Genomic DNA, 23,719 nt, shown 5'->3' with positions numbered 1-23,719 from the left:
GCCCCATTCTTCTGTGAGATTATGTGCTGTCTTCAGTGATTTGTCAGACGCGTTTGTTAAATTCTCAAGGTTACAGATTGATTTTCATCAGATGGCTACAGTATTTGCATATTCACTTGGGAGTATGGCATATTGCTTACCCATTACATTTTAGTTTAGCAAATCAATAGCATTTTATTAATATGACATGCTCCATAATTTTGGACCCATATGATGACTTAAACTCCTTTCTTGGACCTTACTAAGCAATGACTCTGTGATTAAAATCTATTCCTTTTGGAGAAGGCTAAACTCACAAGTAGCAAGATGCCCTCTACACATTAATGTGTTTTCTCAGCCGTGTATTAACCACATCATTTTTCTGGCTGCCCTGACTTAATTTATGTTAATTTGACTAATTTTTAAAAAGCGCCTCTCATAGAATTTTGGATTTAACACTGCAGATTAGAGAAAGAAAAAGTTGAAAATATTGGGAAGTACATATTGGTGAGATTCTCCCTCAAATTCTGTGTGTTCTTATTCAGTGTGAGCTTTATAGAGATGTCCAAGCTAATATTTATTTTCTCTACACAAGTTGTCTACTTCTTTAAGTGCTACTTATTTTTTTTCCTTTTGGCAATCACACACATCATAATAGGAGAGAATTTCCTTTTGAAAGACTCAGAAGAATGTTAAAGACTGGTTTAATCTGAGTTGCTGATACTCATTCACAATTAGTGTCTATTAAGTAAATAAACCTAATTCCCCCACCCCAGAAAAAAAACTCCAAACAATTTGTATCTGTTAGAGTCAAAACTTAAGGAAAGGTTAGATTCCTACCAGAATAAAACATGCAACACGGGAACTATCTGAGGGAACATTCTAAGAGGGAGAAGATAGATATTCATTCTCACCCTGGATCGTTCTTCTAGTTTTGTCATCATAACAACTGTGGCACTCCGTTGTTCCCATATCATTCTCCAGAAGTCACCAAATGTTTCAGGGAGAGATCCCTGTGTTGCAATATACGCATTTTGTTTCCTGTAGCCATCTATGTAGTTGGCATTCACATAGTCACTTCCTGGGATGCCTGAAAAACAATGAATGTTACTTAACTAGGTGAACATATCATGAGAGGAAACAGCCTGGCACTTGGCCTGAAGACAATGTCATATTATTGTTCCACGCTATGCTGGGGGAGTCACAATATATTCAAGTTTGGGTTTTAAGCAAGATTAAAAACAAGTCTTCTTGGGACCTTCATGTAAAGTGATGTTTGAGGTGTTAGATGTTCATAATATGACAAGGTAGACTTCAAAGAAAGAAAAACCCAACTGATCGTCTATAGAATGCCATTTCTGTCACACCCTGTTCTCTCCATTGGGTCAAGAAAATATAGCTAGCAAAGGAAGATAAACCACTATCTGGTCACATTCCTCACTCATTCTCGTCATTGTTCCCAGGCAAAAACCAGATAAAACAATGCCTGAGTCTGAAAATGCAATATAGGGTGGAAAGTGTCATAACAGTGAAAAATTCTTTCCAGACTTAGCTAAGAGGAAACTCATATATAAGCTTATTTAATCCCCACAACAACTCTATTAAATTCTGTCATGATCTTCCTTTCACAAAAGAGGAAACTGAGGTGCACAGAGATCCAAAACCTTGCTGAAGTTGGTGGAGTCTGGTTTAATTATAGGTAGGCAGACTGCAGTGTCTGTGTGGTAACCTCTGCAGGGCACTGCTTCTTCTTTAGACCTCAACGGGTTGTTGTATCATGTGAATCTCTCCTTGTGTTATCACGATTGCCTCCTAATTGACTGTTCCACTTCTACTTTTGTCATTTGCAGTCTGTTCTCTAGCTAGCATGAGAGCAATTAAAAAATATATATATATATATATATATATTTGACACTGTAACGTCTTCAAACCCAACAATGGCTTCCCTTGATACTTCAAATAAAATCCAAACTCTCAACAATGGCTATAAATCTCGGCACTTCTCCAGACTCATCTTATCCTACTCATCATCTCGCCTTTTAAACGCTGGACACCCGCCTGCTTCAGTTGTTAGAAAACATTAGTCTCCTACCTTAGCACCACCCCACACCCTACAACACACTATCTCCTTCCTGTCAGAAGCACTCAGCCTCCATCTCAGAAGACCTGTCCTTGATACCTTGGGACCTCAGAACTCCCTTGGCAACACTTTCTACTACTATTACACATTGTACTTATATATTTGTTTGTTAACTAGCTTATTGCTTGTCTTCTGTACCTCTAGAGCACATCTCTTTAATTCTTTTATTCACCTGTGCTACTAGTGACAAAAAGAGTAAATAATTTGCCTCAGTTCTAACATTTAATAAGTAGCAGAGCTGTAATGTGATACAGACATTCTGATTAAAAGTCTAATTTTCCCTCAGCACAATGCCTTGAAAATGGATGCAGGCAGGTTTGAGCTTCTTCCAAGAAAGGTGGCCAGAATGATGAAGGAAATCAAAGCTATTCCTTGTGAGCAAGGAATACATATTATAACCTGGCCAAGGGGAGAAAAAAAGGGGTTGGGGATAAGAGCTGTCCATGAGTGTCTGAAGAAAGGTTTAGGTTTACTATGTTGAGACCCAAGCCTTTCAGTTCTGGAGGATGTAACTACAGAGAGATGAATTTCATTTTCAAATAGTCTGAGTCAGAAAGGCAATAGATTTCCTCCAGAGGTAATGAATTGCCTGTCCCTGAAGGGGAGCAAACACTTTACCGGAGTTATTAGCATGATATGGGAGGTAGAACTAGAACCTGTACATGGTCCCTGAATTATTTTGGGAAAATATAAGCCTTGGATTTATTAAAAAAATGCTTTCTTTATAATGGAACATATGTTCCCAAGCTAAAATTGCTATATTTCACTGATTGCCGCTTGCAATTACTTTGACTGCTTTTCTGACTCCAGTTGTAAAACTGATCCTCTCAAGAAAGTAATGAAAGTCAGATGGAAACTACCAAGCTCCAAGATGAACACATGGATATGGAATACCACCAGCATTAGTGAAAAGCCTTTTGAGCAAAAACTTAAATGCACGGTTGGTTGTAACATTATTCATCTATTACAGCTACTCAAGAAGCAGTTGGGGTTCTGGCAGCCCTTTGTTGATAAAGATCCCATTCCTCCCTGACACCAAATTACTGTAGATTCAAAGGAGAGTTTAAATAAAGTCCTCAGGTTACAGCCACTGGGAAGCACGCACATCTACATGTCCACAGGATCTGGTTCTGAGCCAACAATGAAGCTATTTTATAACACAGGAAAAGCCCACTTTAAATAATTTAATTTAGCAGTTAACATTAAAGAATTGATAAAAAGGATTCTGACTAAGGGCCTCACTCAGCTACCAATATCCAGAAAAGTTTTTTCCAAGAAAATTAAAAAAATGGAGAAATCTGTTTAGTGAGTCAGAAAATGCCCCAGCTGGGCACTGTGCCATTTCCCCTTATCAGGGATAACAAATGTGTGTGAACAATGCATCTGAGGACAGAGGAGGTGGATGTGAGACTCAGTCCAAAGGAAGGGAATCAGACCTAGCCAACATTCTTGCACAAATTTTTATCAGTTATTATGTCCTGAATTGTTTTTTGACATATGGCTCAAGTTTAAGCAGTGAGTTGTTATTATATTTTAGGGGGAATAGGTTGCTACTGAATAGTGGTTGCATTTCTGAGGAATTCAAATGTAAAAATTCTGCCCGAAAACTACCAGGCACTGGGGATCTATACTATATCACCAAATGCTTTAAGAATTTGGGACTTGATTCTCTGAAAAGAAGATAATTGAAACTAAATCAAAACCTAGAAGAGCAAATTTAGAGGCTAATATTTATATCCTGAAAATGTTGTGAGGATCCTTTTCTATTTTGACACTTGTGTGTAAGCAGGTAGTTCGTGGAATAAAAGCCTCCTTTTGGCAAATGCTTTTACCCACTCTGGCAAAAAGACACTTGGGTAAGCTCTCTCACATGTCCTTTGCAAAGTGGAGATGTGAGAGATGGCTATGTTTCTAGAAGCTCTAAGATCTCATGTGTTGTGTATTCGTACAACCCAACATAACATGCTGTGTAAAAAGATGAATGAGAGAAGAGTTTAGAATTGGTGGCAGCTTGCCCTGCTAAAAATATTAACCCCACACTGGAAGCTAAAGTGAAAGAGCAGTGTATTTCCAGCAGATGAGACCTCAGTTTTCAATAGAACATACCGAGAAAGATTTTCAACCAACCCAGCTGTAAAACACACACTATTCTGGCTTCCCAACTGTTTTGTTTCTTCAGTGGGTCTTGATTGTGATGGTTCTGCTGGGAAGCAAGATATACAAAATTCTTTCACTTTTTTTGAGTGACCTTCTCTAAGTAATGCATGTCTATTTATTTAATCTTCATTTCTCTGCCTTATCTGTAAAATGATTTGCATCTGCTAACGCAACACCAATCAGAGTGCACTACTAATCCAGGAGAAGTGTGTGAGCATTAACTGAATTCTTCTGGGGGTATGATGAATAGAAATCTAACTTAAAATGCAGAACTGAACAAATGTAGATTTATTACAAATTAGCTGATTGCTTTTATTTCTTGGAGTCAAGGAGACTTTTGTCCAATACTATGATGATGGTGCCTTGCCTTTTATTTATGTTTTTGGAAGAGGGGGAGGAGTTACTCAAATAACAAGAGCATAAAAAAGATGTCTGAAGCTCATCACAGGCAAAATCTTAGGATGGGCTTTGCTGTCATTTGGTCTTAATGTCATTAACCAAGAACAGCTTACATCTAAAACTTGCTCTTTCCTAGGAATCCATGGCTTTACAATATTTATAAAAGTAAGTTTTCATGCTTTTCTTTGTATTGCTTCATGTGTACTCTCCATTTAATAATAGTCACGTGAATATTTCCTACACCAATAATAATTATTTATCATTCTAATGTCATAATTTAGAAAACTGAGGCTAGATCTTGAGTTTATATTATTCCAGTATTCCCCATTCCTGTGTTACGGTATATTTCATCAGTTAATGGACTGTTATTTCTTGTGGTGCATAAAAATATTACATACATGCTTTATACTGGGTCTTTGTGTTTTGGGAAACTAAACTTGGAGTTGTAAAACTCAGGCCTTTAAGACTAACAGATATTGTGATGAGGTGAGTGACTGGTAGAATTGTGCTTCTGTGTTCTTCATGCACAGCAAGCCATAGCAAACAGCTATTCAAACAGGGTTGGGTTAGTTTTAGGCTCTCATTTTATTTACTGGGAATTGCTAGTTACAGCTTTTAGTGGAAAAACAAACCTGGGTATGGGCTTTGGGCTCTCCTGTTTTTCTTTCTGGAAAACTTTGGGAACTTATGATAAAAGTTCCACATGCAGGGACAGTGACATTTTTCTTCACTTAAGTATGGAATTAATAGAATGTGGCTTTGTGATGATGATCCCACATATGTTTGAATATTAACAAAAGGAAAGGAATCCTTGGAAAGATGAAGCTTCTCTGAAAGAATATTCATGATGAATGATTACTTTATACTGAGAAATCCTTTAAAACCTTGAAAGCATGTTGAAATGTCAAAGAATATACTATTTGAGCTGTTTTGTCACGACTGGGTTAAAATAAGGGTTTTTTTTCCCTGTTAGTTTGACAAGAATTGGGTCATGTGGGTCTAGTTAAAAAAAAAATACAAACAACTTGCTTTGCATTCGATTTTTTTGGGTCAGTGGATAATTTGATGTGAAAAGATTTCTCTTGTTGAGAGGTGTTTATAATTATAAAGCTTTTATAATACGGCCTTATGCCCTGCTGTTAAACAGCACCCAAAATAGCACATGCATTATTTTTTAGCAACGTGAAATTAAGTAATCATAAGGGGTAAGTGAGTACTTTTCTATCATTCCACTCTGGAGGGTAAGTCACATGTGCCTTTCAAAGTCTTGGGAAGGTGCTAAGCACTTGCTAAGACTTGAGAGAAATTAACCTGGAAACCGGAACTCCTGTCTAGGGATGCTGGTAGTTTGCTCTTTGACAGTCGTTCAACTTGTCCAGACCTCTGCTTATTGGCTAAACAAGGCATGTTGGACAAATGGATTCTCTCAAGTCCTTATGAGTTTTAAAATATGATGTCTCTCTGTGGTATTCTTAACCTTCTTGGATTCAGAAATCTCTGTGAAGTTATTTTAAGATTCGTAGAGGCTTGTGTGTCTCAGATTAGGCAGGAACATGTTTTGATGATCTTTCAGGGTGATTCCTATCGCTTCTACCACTGATATCCTGAGATGAGTTTTTCTTTTTTTTTTCTCCCGGTGCGACTAATACTTCAAATCTTGATTAGAACCGGGTGAGGTGAAAAATAAACAAGTTCAAAAACAATAGGAGGTGGTAGGACTGAGCTAGTAGGTTTATTCAGAAAAAGCGGCTTTCCTTGGCTTGTAGGGATGAGCATGAGGAAGAGGCAGCCTTAGAGGGAAGGCAGAAACCCATCCACGGCTCCAGAGGACACACCACTGCTGCACTGCAGAGCTGGAGGTGGGCCCTCAGCTGAATGGCTAACTCCACTCCATCTCACAGTGTGGCATCACAACCCCAGTACTTTTATTTCCTTTCACTTCTACAAACCCTCAGTGAAGTTTGTGTCATAAAGAAACTGTTTTTTGGTTAAACCTGTTTATTCCCTGTTGTAAGACTGAACTACTCAAGATCTATGAGCACAAAAGCTACCTTTCATTTAGTAGATAATGTCTCTTCCTCCACTTCAATACACAAATAAAAAGAAAAACTATTAACGACAACGAATTACTAGTTAAGGCCCAGATTGTAATTTTACAACCTACAGTGCAGACTAAATGTTTACTTTGTTTGCTGACATGGCAAAACTAGAGAAGAGAAAATAGAAAAATGAAATCCAATAATAATTTACCAGTAAATGTATTTAATTTCAAGGGGCTCAGGCCTTCCTTCTCCTTCACTTACCCCACGGCAGCAACCCACAGCTGCATCAGAACTAGCCAAATGAAGGATTCTCTTTGCAACATGCCAGAAAAAAACAAACACTTCTTGCAAAGGGGCAGTGTATTATCTGCCAAAGTCTCCCTAGATATGAGGGCAGTTTGGCAAATGACCCTCCTTATCTGTCCTTATTTCTACCATATGCGAGATGATTTTTTTTTTTTTTCAGAAGTGTGCCTTGCTCTGTGAGCACTACAGCTCATCACCACAATGAGTTAAAGGGGGAATGGATAGCTTTCAAAGTGTTTGTGACCCCAGTCTCCATGCTCTCCATGTCCTGTGTCCTCCTCTCTTTGGTTTTCTGTACCTCAGCACTGCTGAGGAGGCTGGGTTATGAGAGGAGCTACAGCGAAGGATGCGGGTGATTGAACTGTCTTTGGGTGCATAACCAGACAAGCCACATGTGCTGGGGACTTATCAGCACTTGTGATAGAGGGGACTTGTTTCTAGTTAGGGGGCACTTTGCCTTGAAATAAAGCAGAGTCGGGGCCATGCAGTGTACCTGTTCAGCCACATCAGAGAGGGTTGGTCTGCTTAGTTTACATTAATAAGAACTGATTAATTAATTGATTACATTAATAAGAATTGCAGCAGTGAAGTGGTCAAAAGCAGAATATGACAAGAGCTCTATCTGCAGGAAACTCTCAGAGCCCCTGTCTCCTCATGTCTATCCTAATGTATGAGCAGCAATTTCAAGGCATTCTTACCCAACACCCTGTGAGAATCAAATGAGTCAATGAATTTAAACTTCTGAAATACCAGTGGATATTGATGTAATAAACAGAAATGAAATAAGCCTACTCACTCCTAATTACTTTAGTGACAGAAAGTAATTCCAAATCTGGAAGGCCTCTTTCCAGTTCCCATATTAAAAAAAAAAATTAATGGAAAAACAAAAATAATTAAACTCCCCAGCCATGTACAACATGTGCCTATATTCTAAAAACAGAGCCATACCATTGATGACTTAGGTTTCTCTATAGCTTCAGAGTAATGAAGTGTAGATTCATTAGCTCAAGCTGCATAGATGTACAATAAAAATGAGAAGGAAATCCCAATAACTGAACTAAAAACAATGGAGATAAAAATAAACCCACAGAGCTTTCTGTTTTACTCTTTGATTAGCTTCCTAGGAACGAGAGTAAAGGAAAAAAAAAATCCCACAACACAACCAGATCCCTTAAAAATGCTTTGTCTGTTGTAGGTAGGAAACAACACAAGTGCAGGCTGAGGTAGGCGCCAGGGAGTAACAGATCCCCACGCCACTTTCGTGGCTCCGTGCAGGAGAAAGATGCTATTTAAACAGCTCTAATTAGACTTTATGAAGGCTGCAAGCACCTTGTGAAATTGTTCCAAGTTTTCAAAGTTAAAATTCCACCTAGCTTTCTATTTAAGACAAAGTAAGCTATAAAAATTAGACTGTGCACTGTTCCTCAAAAAGAGAAATGCTTTATTAAAAAAAAAGAATCACTGTGCAATAAAAGGATTAAACTTTGTCATGCTTGTAAATAGTTAACTTGAAAACTTGAAGACTGAAAATTTTACAGAAACTGAGCTAAATCAACAACTGATGATCAAAACAATGTTAGAAAAATGAACTTGAGCAATAATGGGGAGATGCAGATAAGTTTTTTTTTTTTTTAAGATGAGGCATGTATTGTAACAAACCCTCTTCAGTAGTTTAAACAGAATTTCAAGAGCAAAATAAAACAAACACTAGGTGCCCACAAATTAGTCATTAGTGTCCAGGGGTGGAGGGGAGAGAGCAGAGAGAAAGAGAATGAACTAAGAGGCAAGAAAAGAAATCAGATTTATTGAGTTGACATGGGAAACAGCACATGGCAGCTATGAAAGGAACTCTTTACTAATGAAAATAATTTTAATTCTTTAATGTTAGTGCTTCATATGGAACATTTATATTCACTATAATATAATTAAACATTTATTAGAAAATGTTGGCTAGATTGTATTCATTGATATTCCTGTGCTTGTTTTGGTTTGTTTTTACTTAGAGAAAATATATCAGGTTACTAGTTATGGCCTGAAAAAAAAAAAAAAGATAACTCAGCAAGGGTACAATGTGAAACTGGAGAATATGTAACCGTATGCTGACAGCTGTTTTAAACAAATCAGTAGAGATTTACCTTTGAACACTATACAGAAGCAGCTAAGACACAGCTTAAACGTAGAGCACAAGTGTGGTGGCAAATGGGAATCAACATTACAAAGGAGTATCAGTGGTTTCTTCTCTGCTTTTTAAGTTTAGATTAATCTTAGAGGGTGGTGATTCCCTGTGAGCTGGCTTCTCATTTTAAAGGTGCTAAATTGCCCATCTCAAAAATAAGTGGTTTTAACATCACCTATATTATTTACAGCTGGATTTTTTTTAATTGCTCCTATTATGTAAATCAAATAGCAGATGACATATTTTGGATTTCCATTTAAAAGAACACATACTTCCCCCTGTTGAAATTTGTAATGCTATTATAGGTCTGGTTTTCATTTATCAAGCACCAATATTTTCTTTTGCTTCAAAGAGCATTCCAAATCTATGCAGCTTTCTCATTTGGATATTATTAATTTTTCCATGGATCATATACAAAAGAAATTCCATCTGTGTATAAAAGGACCTATTGACAGGAGTAATAAAATTCTTCATAGCAATAATAACTTTCATAGGTCCCAATATTTATTAGGCATTTTCTTTGTGCCAAGCACTTGTTGAAAGGTTTTACATGCATTAATTCATTAAGTCCTATTACTAATTCTAGAAGATAGTTAGTATTATTAGTTCTCTTACACGGGTGAGGAAACTGAGGCACAGTAACTGGCCCAAACAAGCTCTTTGGAAGCAAGAAGAGCCTATGATGCTTTTAATAGGAAAGAAATTCTTGAAAACATATAGGCCCTTGTAGGAAGGTACCCATTAAAAAGATGAAGAATAAACGTATTTTTGTTTTAAAACTAAATGTATTCCTCCCAAACTGGAAGAAAATAAACCCATATTTTATGAAGCTTCTTTTATCAGATTAACAAGCACTAGTGTTAAAAAATGCATATGGCATGAAGTTCTTTACTCTTTGTCATTTCTAACTCTCTCAGATAAAACCTTTTAAACCTGGCTTGGTAGGAGAGAGACATACTAATGAACAGTTCTATCTGGGTTAACCCTCTGGATTAAATGTGTTTTTCCCCCTCGAAAGAGTTAATCTCTTAACGTGTAAGATTTAATATTTATCTATGATCTCTGGATTTAGAATCAACCTTTGGAATTTTAGAAAGAGAAGGAAGGGTCTTACACATTCTTATTTTAGGAAGACTAGAACAAAAGGCACTAAGTCAGGGTCCCTGAAGAATGGACTTGCAAAGAGATTGTATATCCAAGAATTATCTGAAATTAGTGTACAAATAAACTGTGTAGGTGCCTTTTGTTTGCAAATGGGGTTTAAAATGTTCACCAGATTCTCAAAAGGATCCAGCTCCCCCACAGGGTTAAGTGACATGCCCAAGGTCACATAGCTGCTTAAACTGGGATTTAGTTTCTAGTCTTCTGTCTTCTTATTTTTATCCTCTTCCTAAAACATCTCAAAAAGTAATATTTAACAAACAGAGAAATCCACCTGAAAGCCATTTATATGTCACTTATTCTTTGGAAAAATTCACTTTGACTGAAGTCTAAGAACACAATTGAAGTCCTCTGGCTCTAAGATATATATCATAAGTGTTTCAAAATGTATATTTCAAAATTCCTAGACAGTTTTCCCAGCCAAAAAGGCACTGCTTTTGAATTTAGTTGCGACATGTTTAGGCATGGCCATTATGATTCAAAGGTGGCTAAAAAGTCCCAAGTGACCTAATGGAGAGAACAGCTGTCTTGAGTCCAACTAACTCATATATTAGAATTTTTGGCTCTGCCAGTTGCTAGCTAATGATTATAAACAAATTACTTCACTTTTAAAAGTTTAACAGTTTCCTCATCTATAAAACTGGACAACAACTAGCTTTTGAGGTAGCTCTGAACACTATAAAAAATCTGTACATGATTTCATACACTGTATATCAAATCTATGACATGATGCCCAACACATAGTAAACACCAAGATAGTCATGTCTATCATAATATCTTGCCTTTGTTGTTGAATTTAAAAGAAAGGTTATAAATTTTGCTTTATACGTAGGCCAGTGATTTCAAAAAAATTCCACATCAACATGGCTTTTAAAATGAAATGTTAATTATAATCCTACTAATAGAAACATAATATTGGCAGAAGGGAAGACTAATTATATTTTAGGGAAAAAAATATAAAACCTTTTGTATCCAGGACTGTAATAATTAGATTGAAATTTTGATCATTACAAATGATAAGACAATAAATAATCTGCCACTAATTGATATTCCTGAGTTTATATGAAGTTGAAGATACATAAAAAGGTTTTTGAGCTAAGTAGATCACCTCTCAGGGATAGATGTAACCTACTACAATTGTAGGACTCTGATTCATTGGGATAACTGATAATTCCCCATTTTGTGTCACTGCCTCAGAATAGTTAGGCCATAGAAAAAGGAAACAAAATACTAAATTTGAAGTTTGTGTTACCCATAAGTTAATACCAAATGATAAAATGGAATTTTTAGGCAAAAAGATAAGGCTGGGTGTTTGGCTCTATGCTAAGTTACTTGGTTACTGTGATATCCTGTATCACTAGGAAAGCGATGTGCGTGATGTGGGCTTACAGAAGCCTGGATGGTGGAATCAGAAGAGCTCAATTCTAACTCAAGCTATAGTAATTTTACACCTCTTACACTGTGAGACTCAGGGCTGATTCTGTCTGAGCTTCAGAATTCTCGTCTCCAAACATGGATACCTATCTATATCATAACATACTTACACTCCATCAAACTGTGGGTACAATAAATAAGATAACTGATATGCAAACTACATTGAGCTAACTCTTGGAGGAGTCAAAAGTAAAAGACATTAGCACTGGGAAAATTGATAGAGAAGTCAAGGTTACATAAATAGTGACAGAGCTATGACCCACGCCCAGATTTCCTTGTTCTTTGTCTTTTGGCTTGTCCATTTATCTTTTCCTATGTTAGTAAAACTATACTTTCTGGATAACTTTGGATTTTATAATATGAAGCATATAACTATCTATTATTTTTGTGCACATATCAATATTACATTCCATTTAGTCTTTATTTGACACTATTTATCCTAAATAATTGAAATGAATTCTATCACCTTTCTTTTTCAGGAATTACTATTTTCTCTTAAGAACTGCTGAAACATGGAGGGGACCCCAAAAGTAAGTGGATTGATTAAAACTTCAATTGTGTTTTTAAACTGCTTACCCTCTATTTCAAAAATTATGAGTATTTTGTAATTAGGACTCTCGTGAATTTATTCTGAATTTTTCTCAGCATATATAAAATAATTATAATTTGGAAACACATCATAAGTGTCACTGTTTTCAAAGAGTTCAGTAAGCACGTTGCTTGCCCATACACAATTACTGATTCTTTAAAGTTTTCCCCTTGTCATGTCTCATGGAAGTATGGTCAAAGTTTTGCTCTATTCAACCAAGATAAAGACAACACGAGTCACTGTCACAACTCCCAGTTTTTTCTTTAATGTTGTCAGGTCAGTCTGCAAAGCAGTATGTGTTCAGAACCACTGAGAGAAAAACAACAAAAAAGCCCCAAATAAAATATTCAGCCGCAGTCCTGTAAATGTTATCACTAAAGGTGGAACCCAAAACAAGCGCATTAAATTTTATACATTGTGCATGAATTCACTTAACATTTTAATATACTTTAAAAATCTGTCTCTGTTATCAAAGCTCCTTTTATAGGAAAAGCTTCAGTTAGTGCTTCTGTGGTTCCAGTTGCTGGCATTATCTTTTCTGTGCTTAAGATATAGCATGATTGCTTTTCCCTTAAATATCTGCTGGCTAGGGCTTAGTCTAAGATAAAGTGCTGTTCACGGTTGTAATCTAGATTAAAGCTCTCTGTATAGCCCATAAACTTCAATTAAATGCTTCTAACCTTTTGCATAACACTTAAAATTGAAAAACTTTTGGTTTCTAGGTCAGCTCTAGATTTAGGGTATATTTGTGGGCACAGAGCTGTAAAAAAGCAGGTTTTAATCTGATTCAAATGCTTTGGCTTTTATACTGTAGAAGTAGCACAGGAATGAAATGTACGTAGTTTCCAGATATCATTATAAAGGTACGAGGAAGAATAGTCTTTGTCCAACATTTTACTGTCAAGATGGCGGAAAATAACAGGTTAAGGAAAAAAATGACAAAGTGGGCAAAAGTACAGGGAATGGTAGTATTCAATGACCTAATTCTGAGTAGAAGCAATGCTACAGTACAGCAAAGGCAGACTGACAAGTTCTCCAGTCCGATCATGCCCATTGGGCTCTCAACTGATACTCATCTATTTTACTTCTTTAATTTACCTTGGCTCACTAATGGCAAAAATGATTTTTGTCCTCTATTTGTGACTTGGTTTAGTTTCTTACTTACTATGGAGATGATTTAAAAGACTTGAGACAAGAAATTGTTATTAATTTTTTAAAACTTTTAAAAATGGGAAATACTTTTGCATTTTAAAATGGGAGATAAAATGTAAACCCTATATGCTAATCATCCACATATACTCTTTAGAGTTTCTAACAGGACCTGAAAAGAAGCAGTGACCTGTTTGACACTATCTTGCTTGAACTTGCATTGGTGACACTTTGATAAACCTGATCAATTTTTTTCAGTATGGAAAGAGGTTTAATCCTGGAAAACCAGTATCTTTAATTGCCTCAAAAGGGGATTATAACATTTTCCAACATGAAAAGTACAATCCATTGTAAGAATTTTACAGAATCTATCTATGCCATGTAGTACCATTTTGAGAATAAGGGACTGAGGTATGGGCTTGCTCAAATGCTGAAAGGTAGTTCTTGTTCCTCTGAAACTGGAATTCAATGTGTTGTTGCCTTTGGTGCTGACTGGGAAAGCTTTTAAGCAGATTCTCACTTTCAAATTAACTTTGGACACTAGGGAGGCAGGTAGGACTTGTTCAAAGTTATGAGATGAAGTGGTGATCATCATAGATTTTGGAAGCAGAAAAAAGGGAAAGATACTTGAACGACTATAGACAAAAATGTTTCAACTGTAATGTTCTAAAAAGGACTGGGTCTGAAGCTGGTATTACTTAATGTTTTATAAAACATCTGGAAGAGGGTAAGCAGTGAACATTTAAGTATGAAAGAGGCACAAAGGTCTTTGGGATGCAAATGAGGATGAATGTGGTATGTGGCCGTTGGTGGTCCATGTTAGCTGTTATGATGGAGGGAAGGATTTAAGTGACATTATAAACTACTTTCTAAGGACAGCAATCCAATGTACTACCATGGTGAAAAAGACCACCGAAATGCTGAGTGCTGAACATGAGTCTTAAGTGTTTTTAATATGCCATGTGAGAAGGATTTATTATTGGAAAGGGATGAATGGATAATATTCTCATGCATCCCTCAGAGGAGTTAGGTATTTGAGAATTAATCCTCATCTTATAGGAGAAATTATTCCTTCTGGAATAAATTCCTTACTACACTTGTGAGAGAGATTACCAAGCAGTCCACACATTAGATGAACCACACATTTCCAGTGTGCTTGATTTTTATTAATCACCACATCACCAACTCCTAACCTGCTGATTGTCCCTAGTGGTTATCCAGGTTTATTTACAAACGAGCCCTTCATCATTTTTAATTAACAGTCTACAGGCATCTTCTGACAATCACCTGTTTATTCATAACTGTCAGCAGCCATCAGTAAAATGGGCAGCCTCAATCTGCTTCCCTTATATAAACATCAAATATGTTATCAAATTTTTCATTTGGGGCAGAGGCAAGAAAGTAATGAGGGATGCCCATGTTTTAGGTATCAGGAACATCGTGTGCTCGAGTACTGGTATATTTGTATGATAAAGACAGAGTTAGAACAAGCAGTACATAAACCTTAAGTAACTGTTTTCACAGATGGCTGAACACCCAGTTAAAACTATATATTCACACATATATTTAAACCCATGAAAATAAAGGTATAAATAACATCTGCATTTTCTTACCTTCTATTGCTGATAGGAGGACTCGGGAATGATCATATGCAATTACATTTGCATATCTATTCTTTGGTTTGTTTACTTCCAAGTTTGAATGCTCCCATGTGAACTGCTGGCCAGGGTCAATAGACTTTAAAAGAAGAACAGCACCACACACAAAATCAATACTGAATAACATCAGATTATAGGCATTTATCACCAGTAACAAACATGATTTAAAAAGAAAATTCTGTAGCTACACTTCATCAAGATGATTCTAGCTGTGAAGCTGAACACTAATATAACCAGCATAAGATGAAATGATTAATCATAGGAAAAAACAGTAATAGTCACCAGCATTGATTCAAATGGGAAAAAAAAATCAATATAGATGTTCTGTTAATAGTGGAAAGGCAGGATTTTTATTATTGTTATTATTATTATTTTTACTTTTCCATTTCCTTCTCAGCTGCTGTAGTTTGCAAGTTATCTTGGTTCAATATTCCTTCCCATTCTGTGGACATTATTTTTATCTTGATTACTCTTCTTATTCTTTCCTATCTGGACCTAACCTCACTGTTTAAGTTGACTGGTCATTCACTGGATTCACTGGGCACGGGCTTTTATATTGTCTCTTCACCTACAGGCTTACATGTTGATGGCAACTTAAAATCGTGTCTGTTTCTCTGTAACATGCTATGCCCACTATCACAAGGCAATTTGTACAATTCAAACAGTTAAGAATAACAGTAAAAAAGAGAGGTTAGTTAAATCTAATAATAATCATCTTAGAATATTAATGTCTAGTCTAATGCAGATGGAATCTAAGCACTGTTTAATTGATCATTATGTGCTATGTTTACAAAGTTTGCTTTTATTTTAATCTTATTTTTTCTGATTTATAATGCCTTGATGCTTTAGTTCAGCCAAAGTTGTTCAGTAATCTAAAATAAATATTTCAGATATAAAAAATATACAAATTACTTAATAGTTAAGGCAGAACCATTATTTTGAGACTAAATTCAGACTTAGATTAAAACTCTGGGGTAACTGTTAAAATGTCCTGCAATGTTACGGAAATCAAAATATTTCTTTTGATACTGACACTTTTTAAAGACATAATTTCATGGTATTCAGTTCAGAAACATGAGTTCAGTCACTACACAAACTTGATTTTAAATGATCAAAATACATTTTCAGAAATAATTAATGATAAATTAGGTTTATATACTGGTGAAATTCTTTAAAAGGTAAATTTTAGCATTATTTTTGATACTGGATACTTTCCATGCTGTTATGTGTATGTAGAACTTGAAAGTAAAATATATCCCACAGCTGTTAAAATATTAAGGATGCACACATTTTGTGTTAAAATGGATAGAGTTCGGCATGATAGTAAAACACAAGTGTAAAGAATCAAGCCTATTAACAGTCAGGAATGGCCTCCAAACATTCTAAAATTCTCAACAGTATACATTGCAGCCTCTAATTTAATAAGGATTATAAAACCCCTTTTCTTGTCTTAGCCTCTTCTAATCTATATATAAACTAGTCAGTCATTGAACAGCATTCAGCAAAATAATTAGCCATGCCTTAGAGTCTAAAGAATAATGTAATTAGGGGTCTTTCTAGTTTGCTCTTCCGGGGAAGCTCATCATCAGAATGCATTTCTCACCAAGTTTGCCATGAGCTAAAGGGAGTTAAAGCATTCAGATGCCCCGGTGGCAGCCCTCAAGTCAACCTTATGCCTTCCCCACACAAAGCCGCTTCATTCAGTGACCAAGCCCTGCCTTTAAAAATTCTCAGATCTGCCTCAAATCTACCATTCCTGAAATCCAGTCTTTCAGTATCTGAAGTCTGATTGGAATCCCTTCTCTGAATGCTCACTTCAATCCACTCTTCATACCAAAGCAGACATTCTACAGCACAGTCCTGGACAGGTCAGGATCCTGTTTAAGAACTTCCACTGTCTCTGAGTGACCTTCAGCTTAAATTCTGAAGTCCTTAGCCACCGTCCTACCTAGACATGTTTAGTCATCTTTGCACCTACAAAGATGGCTCAATAAATGGTTCAACAAATGTTTTTTAAATGAATTGGAGTGATGAATAGATGTTGCTGAGAAAAGTTCATAAAGAAAATTTATGGAGTAATTCCTTCATATAACATGGGAGATAGAGAACAGACTATGGAAACTGCAGTGTGCAGTGTATCAAAAGTTGCATACTTTTAACATTCATCATATGGCTTAGTAATTAAGTATGTAATCCTGAAAGTACAACTACCATGGATATTCCACTTTACACTGATGAGCATTGCTGAGTACATAAGCTTCTTATACATCATTCTCTAAAATATCCCAAGAAGTTCCTACGCTCACTGATATACAGTCATGTGGTGGAAGGTCTTACTCCCTCTGATAGCCTTGTTACTCAGATTACGATCACTCACACCTGTATAAATGGCATGCGTTTAGACTAATGAAATTGTATGTATCAACTCAAAGGCATTTTTAACTCCTGTTTATTTCCATTCTTGTCACATATTTGCAGCCCTCTGCATCATATATTTGAAACCTACATAGAAGAGTTTAAAAACCAGTAATGGAAACATGAGTTGTATGTTACATAAGTTAATATGTTTGGGTTTAAAGTGTGACCCTTGAGATGAAGACCTGTAGGTAATAGAATAATTATAATGACAGCTGCCAAGTATCCTGTTTAATTTTCACAAATGTTAGGAGGTAGGTGGTGTTTCCTCCATTTTGTTGACAAGGAAACTGAAGTAAAGAAAGGTTAATTTACTAAATTTTACTGAGGGCTTTCTCTGCAGCAGGCATTTTGATAGTTAAGTAATTTGCTCATACAGCTAGATTCACGCATTTACCCTCAAGCCCGGGTTTGGGTGATTTCAAAGCCCACTGATGATGAACAGCTGATAATTACTAAGCCAAGCTGCCACTTCACCTCCAGAAGGCCACGGCAAAATGAAGAAGCCCAACCTATGAAACACGTTTCAATATCCTTTCTCTGATCAGTCCAAGTATTTCTTCTGAACTGATTATCCTGTGTGTATGAGCAGGCCAACCAAGATGGCTGTGCTCTAGCTCTCTGTACATCCCCTGCCTCCTTCACCTATACCTACTCACATGACTGACCTTCCTACCCACTTGCCCTGTCCCAACTGGTGATTGTTGTTATCAAAGGGGCAGTGAGGGGCGTGCCCCTCTGCCGGTTTCCCTGGTAACCAACGAGCCAACCTGACGTCAGTTCCGCCTATAACTAGTAACCTCCCCCCCGCCCCCCCGCCCCTTAGTAGTGAAGCCTGAAGCCTGCCGCCATGTTCTGCCCTCTGTCTGCTGTCGCTGTCGGCCTGCAGTGGGGAGCTGCTCATGGACCTTGCTTCAGACGTGTAAGTGCCCCCGTCCGTTAAACAGTTGATTGTCTCTGTCGCTGAAGCTGGGCTTTTTCTTCTGTCTTAGAGCTGGGCGAGCACAGGCCTGGTGAGTCTGCGGGTGCGGCCCAGCAACTGGCGGAGCAGCCAGGAAGCTGAGGAAAGTTCCGTGAGCGCTGAGAGGTCGCGAAAATAAGGTTGGGGAGTGGAAAGTTGTGGAGGCCGTCCACTAATGTGGGGCCTGAAAGTTCCAGGGCTGATCCCAAAAGTTGCTGGGGAAATCCTGGGGTGGCCTTCCATTAGTGTGCGGGGCCCTGTGGTGGCCGTCCTAGATGAACAGGGCCTGCCAAGAGTATGGAGGACTCTCAGACACCCCTAAGGCTGTTGTGGAGATACTGGCCGCCATTACAGGTGGAAAAGAAGTGGCTGCAGCTGTGGGCTGGCCCGTGCTTTTTATAGTAAGAAAGGCCACGGAGGCTGAGCTAACAGCCTAGGCGAAGGTTAACTTGAATGCTGGTTGATGTTCCTCTAAAAGTGAGCCATGTGGATGTGGGTGAATGATGTATTACTGGTCTATTGCTGTTATTTGTTCAAAGTGAAGTGGCTATTTAGAAACGGAAAAAAAAAAAAATCCCTGAAAATGTCCAGGTTGAGACTGTTGACATTCTAAAACTGGTTTTTGTATATACCATAAGAGAAAGTTAGCTTTCTAGAAGGAATTGCTATTCTCTTCATGTGCCTTTGGGATAGAAATGATCTACCTAGGCTCTCAGGAACTTGAATCATTGATCCTTGAGAGTGAAGTTAAAAAAAAAAAAAAGGAGGAGTGGCTATTTAAACTGTAGCAGGAAAACTGTCAGGTCTCTGTTCTATATAGATAAATGTCTATGTGCATCTTATAAATATGACATGTTTCTGCCTCCAAATGGCCTAGCCAAGATTGGTTTGTGGATGAGCTCTGTTTAATTGATGTAAAAAAAAAATATGAAGCACTTATATAAATTTACTGATGTCAGTGTCGCTGACTCTGGTCAGTTTCTTCGGTTTTGAAGCTGGGCAAGTACAGGCCTTGTAGGCCTGCAGGGTGCAGCCCAACACTGTCATTCTGGGGCAATTACATAAGAAACCAAGTTTTAAAAATGAGGTTGGCTTCGCATGGATGATAAAGCAGATGGGATGCGGCTTACATTTATACTCTTTTTACTGGGATCAAACAAACATTGATTAAATAATGCTGACTTGTCTTTGTGCAACACATACTCATCCATCTGTATCTATCTGTCTGACTGAACGTTTAACAATACACAGCTTAGGTCATTACTTTGGTGCTTGTCAGAATGCTGAGAGCAGTAAACTCAGTACAGAATTTTAACTTCTGAAAGTAGATGAGGTTTAAAAAGATAACTTATATTTAAAAAAAAACTAGAAAAATCAAATTTCAATTATCCATGTTAATGAGGCAAAGATATCATGGATGAATAAGACCCTAATATTCAAAACCCAATGCTTAGGCTTTTCTTAGTGCTAATTATGACAGCTGCTTTGCCTCTTTGATTTCTGGCTTCTCTTGAGGTCTTCTCAAGAATGAAAGGGCCAACATGGACAAAGAGCAACACAAGTCTTGAGTGACAGAGAAGTTGATTTCCAATTCAACTTTATATTTTTGGCCAGTCCATCATGATTATGTATCTTCCTGTTATAAAATTAAGCTAAGGCCATCCTAATTTTATATAAAGCAGTTTGTTGAAATAAGCACCCTTATTCCTAATGGATTCATTATTTCCTGCTGTTAGTACTTGGTTTTCCTGAGCTTGCCTCTCATATCTCCACTCATCTTTCTGTCTCTCTTTATCTAAACAACATTCAGTGGAATACCCCCTCCTTCCTAGCAGTCAATCCAAAATTCTACCCTCTTGAGCCTGAATCCTGACCAGGTCCTCTTCAGCCTCCCCTGAGGAGAACTTTGCAAGAAATAAAGCAAGTGAGATTTATTGAACTGAAATTAACAGACTTTTTACTAAGTTATATGAAATGTGGACATTACATTGTCACAGAATTCATAAACAAGAATGCTACTTCATCATATTTACTTTGTTTCCCCAAGCAACAAAGCCCTTGGAGATGTACTGGATGAACCCTATATCACATCTAAAACTTTACCAAGACGCCCAAGCATTGTGGACTGCTTACCTAGCTGCACACTTAGCACATGACACACTTCCCTTGCTCCTCCTAAAAGCTTTTGACTCAATCATTCATATGCTAACAGATCTTCAACACATTGGCTTTGTCTTACTAGGAAAAAAGTGACAAAATGAAAGGAAAGTCTCCTTGTAACTTAAAGAAAGGGAGGGCTTCAAGTAAACACTTGCTAATATCAAATCTTTTGCATTTATGTATTCTTTAACTTGATGAAAGTTCTAATTTTTTTCTTTAATCAACTAACTTTTCCTTAAAATAGGTAAGCAGAAAGAAAGAAAAAATCAGGAACATGAAAACATAAGCTACATTTGACATGGATTTGTAATTTTGTCCTATATTCTTGATAAAAAGCTAGAATTAAAATTTTATACAATAACTAACATACAACATTAACTGTATTTTGCTTGTGCTTCACATACATTAACTCATTTTATCTTCACAAAGACCTTGGAAGGAGTTACCGTTATTACCACAATTCTGTGGATGAGGAAACTGAGGTGTAGAAAAGTTAAATTTCTTTATCAGGGTTAGACAGCTACTAGGTAGAGAAGCTGGATTTGGGGTGAGGTATTTGGGCCCCTGTCTGAGTGCCTAGCCACCAAGTTGTGCTTCCTCTCTGGGCAAGTTGAAGAAGATTCCTTGACTGTTTCACACAGGTCTTTCAGATGTTCTCCTGAAACACACTGGGAAAGCTGGGAACAAAAATCTCTACAAAGATTCTTGTCTGTAATTCTAAATTCAGAACAAAAAAGTGCTCATAAATTTGCACATCAGATTACAGTCATTGAGTAAAATTACATCTTGGTATGAGAGTGACCTTTTTTGACAAAGCTGTAAGTCATCATTTTAAAGCAAAGTCCTTTAATATGTTTCTGCAAAATTTCAACTTCTCTATCCAGAAGAAAAGTATAATTCACATGTGGAAAACACCATACAAGTTGCTCTGTGTCCACCTCTCATTCCAATAAGAGAGAAACGTCAAAATATTCGCTTTAGAAACTCAGCAAAGAGAAACCACCAAAAAAGATATATCCTGTTTCTGTGTGTTTTAAAACAACTAAAATTTTATTATATAGAAGGAATAGACCAGCTACTTGACTAGCCAAACTATGGGTCAGACTAAGCATCATTTATACAGGGAATTGAACTTTCAGTGACCTTAACCTCAGGAAAAATAGTATCTTTCCACATAGTTCCCCATCAGGAGGTTCATTTGGTCCTCTGTGGTGCGCCTCCAGATATTCTCAAGTCCTTTCTGAGGTTTAGAAGCGCAATCTGCTATTAACTGTTTTTGCAATGAAGCTTTTATATATTTTTAAAATATTTTTGTTGTTGTTCTGGTATTTTTTTCCTTTTCTAAAATTTAAGTGTAGTTGATTTATAATGATTCAGTTGCAAAGCAAAGATACTCAGTTATACATATATGTTCTTTTTTAGATTATTTCCCAGTATATGTTATTATAAGATACGACTATAGCTCCCTGTGCTGTACCATAGGTTCTTGGTTATTTATTTTATATAGAGTAGTATTTGTTAACCTCATATTCCCAATTTACCACCCTCCCTTTCCATTTCCATTTTGGTAACCATACATTTTCTATGTCTGTGAGTCTATTCCTGTTCTGTAAATCAGTTGTATACTTTTTTTTAGATCCCACATATAAGTGACATAGTATGAAATTTGTCTTCTCTCTTTGGCTTAATATTCTGACCAGTGTGAGATGGTACCTCACTCTAGTTTTGATTTGCATTTCTCTAATAATTAGAGATGTTGAGCATCTTTTCACGTGCCTGTTGGCCAACTGGATGTCTTCTTGGAGAAAAGTCTATTTAGTTTTTGATTGGGTGGGTTGTTTTAGATACTGAGCTGTATGAGCTGTTTGTATATTATGGAAATTAAAACATTGGTCACATCATTTGCAAACATTTTTTCCCATTCCATAGGTTCTTTTTTGTTAATGGTTTTCTTTGCTGTCCAAATGCTTTTAAGTTGAATTAGGTCCCATTTATTTATTTTTGCTTTTGTTTCTATTACTCTAGGAGGCAGATCCAAAAAAAAAAAATGTTGCTGTGATTTATGTCAGAGTATACTGCTAATGTTTTCCTCTAGGAGTTTTATAGTATGTGGTCTTACTTTTAGGTCTTTAATCAGTTTATATGGTGTTAGAGAATGACCTAATTTCATTCTTTTACATGTAGCTGTCCAGTTTTCCCAGTGCCACTTACTGAAGAGACTGTCTTTTCTCCACTGTATGTTTTTGTCTCCTTTGCTGTAGAGTAATTGACCATAAGTCTTGGTTTATTTCTGGGCTTTCTATTCTCTTCAATTGATCTATCTGTCTGTTTCTGTGCCAGTACGATACTGTTTTGATTACTGCATCTTTGCAGTGTAAGTATACTCTGAAGTCAGCATGATTCCTCCAATTCTGTTCTTTCTGAAGATTGTTTTGGCTGTTTAGGTTCCTTTGTGTTTTCATAAAAAATTTAAAACTTTGTTTCAGTTCTGTAAAAAAAAAAATAACACTGGTAATTTGGTATGTCTTGCATTGAATCTGTGATTGCCTTGTGCATTATGATCACTTAAGAAATCCAAGAACAGAGTATATCTTTCCATCTGTTTGTGTCTTTCATCAGCATCTTTATTTTTCAGAGTACAGGTCTTTTGCCTTCTAAGGTGCATTTATTCCTAGGTATTTTATTCTTTTGATGTGATGCTAAATGGGATTTTAATTTTACTATTTTTACTTATTAATACTGTATATTAATTTTTAATTTTTATTAATATTTCATATTAATTTTTATTTCTGATATTTTGCTAGCATATATGAATGTGATAGAGTTCTGTCTGTTAATTTTGTACCCTGAAATTCTACTGAATTCATTTTTACTGAGCTTTAGGATTTTTCTATGTCACTGCAAAGAGTGACAGTTTTACTGCTTCCTTTCCAGTGTGGATTGCTTTTATTTAATTTTCTTCTCTGACTGCTGTAGCTAGGACTTCCAGAACT

At 36.6% G+C, this 23,719-nt stretch overlaps 1 protein-coding gene across 35 annotated transcripts in view; it reads right to left on the bottom strand.

The window, feature by feature from the left end:
- PTPRD (protein tyrosine phosphatase receptor type D) overlaps positions 1-23,719 on the bottom strand; it is a 1,865,527-nt gene that overhangs the window by 55,581 nt on the left and 1,786,227 nt on the right. For all 35 annotated transcript variants that reach the window (XM_072959433.1, XM_072959445.1, XM_072959436.1 and 32 more), the window contains 2 exons: positions 15,146-15,269; positions 894-1,069 (listed from right to left, as the gene is read on the bottom strand). In XM_072959433.1, the coding sequence (XP_072815534.1) occupies positions 894-1,069; positions 15,146-15,269 (300 nt within the window). The remainder of the gene's footprint in view (positions 1-893; positions 1,070-15,145; positions 15,270-23,719) is intronic.

Source organism: Vicugna pacos, chromosome 4, assembly GCF_048564905.1.
Source record: "Vicugna pacos chromosome 4, VicPac4, whole genome shotgun sequence".
Taxonomy (NCBI): Eukaryota; Metazoa; Chordata; class Mammalia; order Artiodactyla; family Camelidae; genus Vicugna; species Vicugna pacos.
This window is presented reverse-complemented; position numbering and strand designations above follow the sequence as displayed.